The sequence below is a fragment of the Mus pahari genome, chromosome 8 (assembly GCF_900095145.1).
Source record: "Mus pahari chromosome 8, PAHARI_EIJ_v1.1, whole genome shotgun sequence".
NCBI classification, from domain to species: domain Eukaryota; kingdom Metazoa; phylum Chordata; class Mammalia; order Rodentia; family Muridae; genus Mus; species Mus pahari.
The window spans coordinates 22,242,826-22,252,378 of record NC_034597.1 but is presented as its reverse complement, the minus strand read 5'-3'; the positions used below and the strand labels follow the sequence as shown (position 1 = coordinate 22,252,378).

Genomic DNA, 9,553 nt, shown 5'->3' with positions numbered 1-9,553 from the left:
AAAAAAAAAAAAAAAAAGAAAATAGGCAACAACAGGCAGTGGTGGCACATGCTTTCATGCTTTTAATCCCAACACTCAGGAGGCAGAAGCAGGCGGATTTCTATGAGTCTGAGGTCAACATCACCTACAGAGCAAGTTCTAGGACAGCCAGAGCTACACAGAGAAACCCTGTCTCGAAAAAACAAACAAACAAAAACAAACAAACAAAACAAAACAAAACAAAAAACTATAGATAGATGGATAGATAGATAGATCAATCAATCGATCTCCTTTTGGAGCTGTAGAGATGGTTACATGCTCAATGGTTAAGAGCACTGGCTGGTCTTCCAGAGGTCTCGAGTTCAATCCCCAGCATCCACATAGTGGCTCACAACCATCTGTAATGGAATCTGATGCCCTCTACTGACTTTCAGGTGTACATGCAGATAGAGTCCTCATATGAATACATACATCATTTTTTAAAATTGGCAACAGGGGGGTAGAGGGATGGTGCAGTGGTTAAGAGCACTTAACTCCTGTCTCGAAATAAACAAAAAAAAAGAAAGTACTTAACTACTTATATATATGCAGACACTTTTACACATAACAAAAAAATAAACATTCAAAATTTTGCTAATGATTCTGTACACACTATCTCTCCAAGGAAGTACACAAATGACCAGTGCATGTATAAAAAAGACCCTTAGTATATGAATAAACAAGGAACAAGTCAAAACCACTGTAAGGGGTCAGAGAGATGGGTCAGCGGTGAGCAACACGTACTGGTCTTCCAGAAGACCTGAATTCAGTTCTCAGCACCCACATCAGGTGGCTCACAACCACCTGGAACTCCCGCTCCAGGAGATCTGATGTCTCTGGCCTCACAGGACATCTGGTCTCATGAGCACATATCATGCACATACACACATAATTAAAAATAATAAGAATAAAATCTGAAAACAAAGCACATTAAGACTGTACTGCAGACCCTTTGGGCTGACAGTTATAACTGCAGTGTTGGACAACAGGGCTGGGGATGGAGTGAGCGGTGGAGTACTTGCTTAACATGGACGAAGCACTGGGTTTCATCACAGATTTAAAAAAAAAAAAAAAAAAGAAGAAGAAGAAAAGGAGAATAACAAGTCCTGACAACAATTCTGGAGAAAGTAGGACCCTCATATATCACTGCCAGGAAGTGATGACTACAGCTTCTTTGGAAAACAGCACTGCAGTCTCTTAAAAAGTTAAACATGGTAGAGCTACTAGAGAGATGAGAGGGCTCAGTGGTTGAGAGCACTGGCTACTCTTCAGAGGTCCAGGTTCAACTCCCAGCATCTACATGACAGTACACAGCCAGCTATAACTCCAGTTCTAGGGGATCTGATGCCCTCTTCTGGCCTTCACAGGAAACAGGTACAAAAGTGATACACAAACATACATGCAGACAAAATACCCCTACACATAAAATAAACGTTTAAAAATATTTAATTGGGCTGGTGAGATGGCTCAGTGGGTAAGAGCACCCGACTGCTCTTCCGAAGGTCCGGAGTTCAAATCCCAGCAACCACATGGTGGTTCACAACCTTCCATAACAAGATCTGATGCCCTCTTCTGGAATGTCTGAAGACAACTACAGTGTACTTACATATAATAAATAAATAAATCTTTAAAAAAAATATTTAATTAAACATACACATAGTGAGATGTCTCGGTGAATAAAAGGTCTGCCACGAAAGCATGACGACCTGGTTTTGATCCCTTGAACCCACATAAGAGCAAAGAGAATCAACTCTACGAAGTTTTCCTTTGGTATCTATACCATACCACGGTGTCTGTGCTACCTACACACGCACATGCGCACACACATACACACTTCTGGTGAGATGGCTCAGTGAGTAAAGGCACTTGTCACCAAGCCTGACAACCTGAGCTCAATCCCCAGACCCCACAGTGAGAGCCAACTCTCATCAGCCGTCCTCTGACCTTGCACACCATAGCACACACACATGTTCCACATACACACACACGCATACACACACACACACACACACACACACGCACGCACGCACACGCACACGAGCTAGAGAAATGACTCAGGGGTGAAGAGCATTTTCTGCTTTTCCACAGGACCTGGGTTCAATTCCTAGCACCCACCTAGTGGCTCACAATTGTCTATAACTCCAATCCTAGAGAATCCATCATCCTCTTTTTGCCTTTTTGGGTACTGCACACAAATGCAGAAAAACAACCACATACATAAAAACATAAAAACAAAAATTTAAAAAGAAACATATATACAAATATTCAAAGCGGGGATAGAGATTTAACTCAGCAGTAGAGAAGCTGCCTAGCCTAGCATGTGCAAAGTCCTGAGTTCAATCCCTAACACCACACATGGTACACACACACAAATTCAAAACATGACATTTAGATACATACAGGGGAACATACTTGACAATAAAAATGATACTGGCACATGCAACACCATGGATAAACTTTGAAAACAAAAACATTAACCAGATATAAAAGGCCATGCGCTATATGATTCTGTTTACACAAGATGCTCAGACTTGCCAAACCCATGAACAAACATTGCCATGGGGTGAGAATGAGGATGAATGGGGAGTGACTGTCACTGTGCATAGTTTGGTTGGTTCATTGCTATTGCTGCTTTTATAGGTGATATAAATATTATTCTACTGTAAATCTGCACAAGAAATAGTTGACTTTCTTGACATAGGTAGGGCATACTGACATTTTTGGATTTTTAATCATTAGAACAACTAAGACTTACTGATTTTGTTTTATAGGTATGAGTATTCTGTCTGCATGTATGTATGAGTACCACATGCATGCCTAGTAGCCATGGAAGATCTCCTGGAACTGGAGCTATGGATGGTGTAAGCCACCATGGGGTGCTGGGAACCAAGCCTAGGTCCTCTGCATGAGCAACAGGTACTCTTAACCAATAAACCATCCCCCAGTGCCATCCTACACCTCTGTAACTAGATTTCCTACGTTTCTCTTGGAAAACCCTTCCTTCTGCATATCACTCACCTGGTCTGGGTTTTGGTCTTTATTTGAGGGATACAATGGCTTCACCATTTCACTCCCTTCCCCATCACCACCATCAGAGGACCGTCTGGGAAGGAGATTTTCAGGCTGACCAGTGGACTTGGTATTGCCCTGGAGCCTCTCCTTCTCTTGAGAAATACTGCATTGACTGTCTACTTCATCAGCGGTATCCATGTGTCGTGGTTGGCTCTCCTGAACTACACCAGCGTTCGCTGAGTCCCTCCTCTCTGCAGGTAAGATATCGATATTTATCCTACTGATTGTGGCACATGACTCCCCAGTATTGTTCATGTCTTGTTTGCCAGTGTGGCCTTCGAGACTAGCCGGTGGTCTCAAGGGATCAATGTCCACTGGTTTCTCTTGGGACAAACATTTATCTTCACCCTAGATGAAAAGATGTTCTTAAGTTACTACAGTACCTCATACCATATATAAAAATAAACTCAAAATGGAACAGCATCTTCCTCAAAAAGATAAACATAGAATTACCATTAAGCTCAGCAATTCCATTTTTTGGCACATACTTTAAACAAACAAAAGCAGGAACTCAAGCAGGTATCTGTGGACCAATGAGTCTAACATCATTATTCAAAAAAGGGAGTCCATCGTGGCACACATCAGTAATCCTAGCACCTGAGTGGGCTGCTGAAGTAGGACTGTCATGATTTGAGGCCAGCCTGGGTATAATATGACTTCCAAAATACCCAGGGCTATATAGCAAGACCCGATTTATAAAAGGAAGAGAGCTGAGTGTGGTAGCACATGCCTTTAATCCCAGGACTCATGAGGTAGAAGCACGCAGATCTCTATGAGTTCAAGGACAACCTGGTCTATATATAGTTCCAGGATAGCCAGAACTAAATAATAGAGACCCTGTCTCAAAAACAAAAAGAGGGAAAGGAAGAAGAAAGGAAGGAAGAAAGAAAGGAAGGAAGGAAAGGAAGGAAGGAAGGAAGGAAGGAAGGAAGGAAGGAAGGAAAGAAAGAGAAAGAAAGAAAGAAAGAAAGAAAGAAAGAAAGAAAGAAAGAAAGAAAGAAAGAAAGAAAGAGAAAAAGAAAGAAGGAAAGGAAGAATGGAAGGAGAAAAAGGTAGAAACAATAGCAAATCAATGAATAAAATGTAATATATACATAAGATCATAAGACCATACTCTTTAGTCCCAGTACTTGGGCAACAGAAGTGGGATCTCTGAGTTTGAGGCCAACCTGGTCTACAGAGCACAGGGCTACATACAGAAAAATCAAATAAACAAGCAAAAACAAACAAACAAGTAAATATTCTATGTATATAACGTCTAAAGGAGGAAAATTCAGAGATATATGAAATAGAAGTTTCTAGGCTCTGAAGGTTGAGGGATAGGTGTAGTCTCTAAGCAGAACACAGCAAAAGCGGTCAGTGTGGCAACCAGTCTCCCCTTCCTACCCTAGCCTACAGTCTTGGTAAGATACCCACACAGGAGCTATCAACAATTGCAGCTCCTGTCAGAATGGTGGCACTCCACCACCTCCTCAGCCTGCAGCCTCCCCTGAAGCTTCCCTGAACCTTTCCTGCCCACTACAATCATGAGGAGCAGTCCATGTTAGCAACACCTTTAAAGCCTCAGTCCTGGTCAAAAAACTACTGCAGGAGCTGTCCACAGGGCAGCACCTCCTCTCCAGCCTTCTCAGAGCTCCCCAGAGATGGAGCCTTAGCCAAAGAGGGCTGTAGCCTGGAAGGACTTCCCACCTTAACCCATGAGCCCAATCCAGGGAAAGGGGTTATGAAAACAAGCTACCAATTCCAGAGCAGGGAAAAAACACCAATCCTTAAACAAGAAAAAGCACCAATCCCTGAGCTTCCCAAACTCAGGACTTGAAATCCCACCAATCCCCACTCTGGAAAGCTCTGCCCTGAGAAGCCCGCCCTGCCCACCTTTGTCTGATTCCTTGCTGTCTGCTCATGGGAGCAGAGGACAGCCATGCCTGCATTCATTCCCCTACACCCCCTACACCCCAGAGCCTTCAGTAAATCTCTTAAGTGAGATTTTCTGCCTGGTGTGACTCTTTCATTGGAAGAAATCAAGAAGAAAAGAAACAATGATGAGAAGAAGCCAAGGAGGAGTGGGCTGGGGCTCCTAAGCCCCTCAGCTCAGCTGGGGATCCCCTGCCCCGGGAACTGAAATGCCTCTGCCTCCAAATACTGGGATTAAAGGCGTGTGCCACCACTACCCAGCTCAAAGAAATGTTGAAATGAAGGTCTGGGCATGTAGCTCTGTGACAGAGCCCCTGCCTAGCATGCAAAGGGTTGTGGGTTAAAACCCTAGCATGGGGGGTTGGGGGAGCAGCGTTTAAAATGTGACCAAGTGGGACCAGTGTCTAAAATAAATATTCACCATAAAATTCCATACACTACATGAATGGAATAAAGAAAAAAAGTACATGATCATCTCAATAGATACAGAAAAATGCTCTGACAAAATTCAGTACCCTTGCATGATTAGGGAAACCAAGCAGGACTAGAGGGAACTATCCTAAGATAGCAAGGCCAGCTGTGGGAAAACTAGACAGGAAATCATTCTTAGTGACTCCAAAAGCTTTCCCTTGAGATCAGGGACAAGAGGAGCTGCTCATTCTTGTTACTTTCACCCAGCATGACACTGTATGCTGTAGACTGAGCAGTTAGGCAGAAGACAGAAATGAGGTGTTTGAATTAAAAGAAGATATGAAATTATCTGTATGTAGGCAACATGATTTTTGTTTGTAAAAGCCCTAAAGATTATACATACATGCTCCTATCTAGTGGAAGTAATGAATCTAACTTTTTTTGTTTTGTTTTGTTTTTNGAGNCAGGGTTTCTCTGTGTAGCCCTGNCTGTCCNGGAACTCACTCTGTAGACCAGGCTGGCCTNGAACTCAGAAATCCACCTGCCTCTGCCTCCCAAGTGCTGGGATTAAAGGTATGAGCCACCACTGCCCAGCTGAATCTAACTTTTAACACACAAAAATCAACACACAAAAGCAACTGCCCATCTCTATACTGAACAGTCTGAAAAGTTAACTAAAAAAATTCTGATTATAATTACACCAAAAATAATAAAATACCTACAAGATAAGACTTGGATACCAAAGTCTAAGAAATATTACTAAAAGAAAGTAAAGATAAAGAAATGGGAAAAATACTTTCTGTTCATAGATTTGTTAATATTCTAACAAAACAGGAAGTAATCTTCAGATTCAGTAAATACCTATCAAATCCAATGACCTTTTTCACTGAGACAGAAAACTTTATCCTAGAATTAATAAGGAATCTTGAGACCCCAAAACAATCTTGAAGAATAATGTCTGAGGAGGACCCATATTTCCTAACGTCAAAACTCACTATAAAGGTAAAATCATTAAAGCAACATGTCACTGAAACTAAGACAGACACACTGGCCAATGGAACAGAATAGAAAGCCAAAATACACCTCCCATAATGACCAAATGATGACTGACGGGGATAATGACCATTTGTGTCGTCTATTTGCTTTACTATAACTGAATACCAGGGTCTGTGTTTTGTTTGTTTGTTTGTTTGTTTGTTTTGTTGAGACAGGCTTTCTGTATAGAATCTTGGCTGTCCTGGAACTTGCTGGCTTTGAACTCACAGAAATCCATCATCTGAGCCTCCCCAGTGCCAGGATTAAAGACATGCACCACCATGCACAGGAAGCCCTGTAATTTATATCATTTCATTTAAACCTTAGTTAGTTCATAATTCTGGAAGGTGTGAAACCTGACGTAAGGGGCAGAGGTTGACCATTCCCTTTTAGACTCACTGAAGTGTCCCAAGGTTTTACAGAGAAAGGAAAATATCCACAAAACAGTCAATCTGGCTTTTAGGACAGACCAGTTCTCTAAAGCGGCCAATAATTGTCTCTTAAAGGTCAAATTTCACCCCAAGACCTATTTCAATGCCTAATGCCTCATGGGCATTTTGGAAGAGACATTAAAAACAAACAAAAAACCAGCAATATCCACTGTAGTCTTTTCAACAAACTCTGCTGAGAAAACTATGTATTTACATACAAAAAAATTAAATTAGGCCACACCTAACTAACATCACAGTTTTAAAAAGTTAATTACAACTGGATCAAAGCCATAAATGTAAGAGTTAAAACCCTGAAACTCTTCAAGAGAACAGGGACCCAGGGGCTGTAAAGTGCACACCTTTAATCCTAGTAGAGATGAAGCGTCAGGCCATCTCTGAGTTCGAGGCCAGCCAGGTCTACAAAGCAGGTTCCAGGACAGCCAGGGTTACATAGAGAAACTCTCTTTCAAAAACCAAACAAGTTAAAATCCATGAAAATTAACTTTTTTGTTTATCAAAAGAGTAAAACAAGAAACCAAACAATGGAGAAAACCTGCAAATCATCTATCTGGTAAAGACTGACAGGCTCCAAAGCACAGGGCAGGCCCCACAGCCCTGGGGTCCTGGGGCCCACTCTGCAGACCAGGCTGTCCTGGGGCTCACTCTGCAGACCAGGCTGTCCTGGGGCTCACTCTGCAGACCAGGCTGTCCTGGGGCTCACTCTGCAGACCAGGCTGGCCTCACAGGCAGGAGAGCTGCCTGCCTCTGCTCCCCAAGGGATTAAAGGTGAGCACCACCACCTCCTGACTAATATGATTATATTTACTAATAATGCTTGTTTGAGAACATATAGAGTTGAAGATGCAGAATGATATAGTTACTGCAGTAAACTGTAGTGCTCCACAAGGTTAAACACAGCATCTTCACTTGACCTAGCTTTTACAACACAGGCAGACAGCTCAAAAAAACTGAAAACGATACTCAAGCACTGGTTCCTAAATGTTCACAGCAAGACCCACACGTGAAGAGAATCCAAATGTTTTACCAATGGATAAATCAATGTGGCTTATTAGTCAGAACTAAAAGAATTGAGGTATTGGTATATGCTGCATGGATAAATCTCAAAAACATAATAACTCAAACATAAAAGGCCACATGTTATATGACTCCATTTATAACAAATACTCAAGAAAGAAAAACCCATAGAGACAGAAAACACATTGTTGTTTGTGTTTGGAATGAGGAACAGATTATGAGGAGAGACAGCTTCTTGTGAAGGTTCCTTTGGGCTGATGGGAACACTTTGGAACTAGGAAAGAAGTGATAGCTGCATTGTGTGAGCATGCTAACCACACACGACTGTCCATATGATGTGGGCTTATGTGGGGCCTCAGACATGGCCTAGCAGTTAAGAACGGTTTCTGTGCAATCAATTATGAAAACCAAAGTCTGGATTCCAACACTCACATACCAAGCCAGGCATCTAAAACATGCTTTTACTTCATTCAGCTCTGAAGACCCAATGCTCTCTTCTTGCCTCCACAAACACACATTCCCCCACACATATGGGAATATACTCATAGACACACACACACAAATGAATAAAATACTTTTAAATAGTGGCTATGTAAATTTTATCTAAAAAAAAAAAAATCTAAAAAGTTATTGTACTGGCTTCGAGAACAGTTTGGCAGCCTACTGTAGATAAAGTGAGGGAGAGACTGACTGTCACCAGTACACATTCTTTCAAATCGGAAGGAACTGCATAATGATCTCTAGACAAGCACAGTCGTTTCCACATAAAACCATTCACTTGATGAGCTGTTTCTTATACAGGTCCTGAAGTATTCCATAGGGAGCATACCATGACATGCAAAGCAGAGCCCTTGGAAGAGCGTGGCTGGTAGTGTATCACGTCATTATTTGATTCTTCCTTTCTGGAAACTACAGCAGCAACAGGCTTGGCTCTGGAGTCACAGTTTTTAACATTATTTTTGGAAGTTTTTCTTTACAAGGAAGAAAAGAAAGTTCTATTATCAACACAGCAGTGGCTGATGGTTTGAAGGAATATGTGAAATGTGTCTATAATCCACCCTCCCTCCTCAACTGCAGCATTTACAGAGACTAGGCTTGTCCACACCTAGGGGGGCATTTTCTAAATCATCTGTCTTCAAGATAATCACAATCATAAGAAACAAGAAAGCAGGCTGGAGAGATAGCTTAGCAGTTAAGAGTACTGACTGCTCTTCCTGAGGTTCTGAGTTCAAATCCCAGCAACCACATGGTGGCTCACAACCATCTATGAGATCAGATGCCCTCTTCTGGTATGTCTGAAGACAGCTACAGTGTACTGGCATATATAAATAAATAAATCTTAAAAAAAAGAAAAGAAGAAAGAAAGAAAGAAAGAAAGAAAGAAAGAAAGAAAGAAAGAAAGAAAGAAAGGAAGAAAGGAAGAAACAAGAAACCAAGGAGGAAGGATTGTAGGAGCCAGAGGGGTGGAAGACACCACAAGAACATGGCCCACAGAATCAACTAAGGGATCTCATAAGGGCTCACAGAGACTGAAGTGACAATCAGGGAGTCTGCGTGGATCTGATCTACATCCTGCATATATATGGAGAGAGAGAGAGAGAGAGAGAGAGAGAGAGAGAGAGAGAGAGAGAGAGAGA

At 41.9% G+C, this 9,553-nt stretch overlaps 1 protein-coding gene across 7 annotated transcripts in view; it reads right to left on the bottom strand.

Moving 5' to 3' along the window:
• Nek4 (NIMA related kinase 4) overlaps positions 1-9,553 on the bottom strand; it is a 34,838-nt gene that overhangs the window by 14,946 nt on the left and 10,339 nt on the right. For all 7 annotated transcript variants that reach the window (XM_029541867.1, XM_021203391.2, XM_021203389.2 and 4 more), the window contains 2 exons: positions 8,746-8,887; positions 3,037-3,438 (listed from right to left, as the gene is read on the bottom strand). In XM_029541867.1, coding sequence (XP_029397727.1) covers positions 3,037-3,438; positions 8,746-8,887 — 544 coding nt within the window. The remainder of the gene's footprint in view (positions 1-3,036; positions 3,439-8,745; positions 8,888-9,553) is intronic.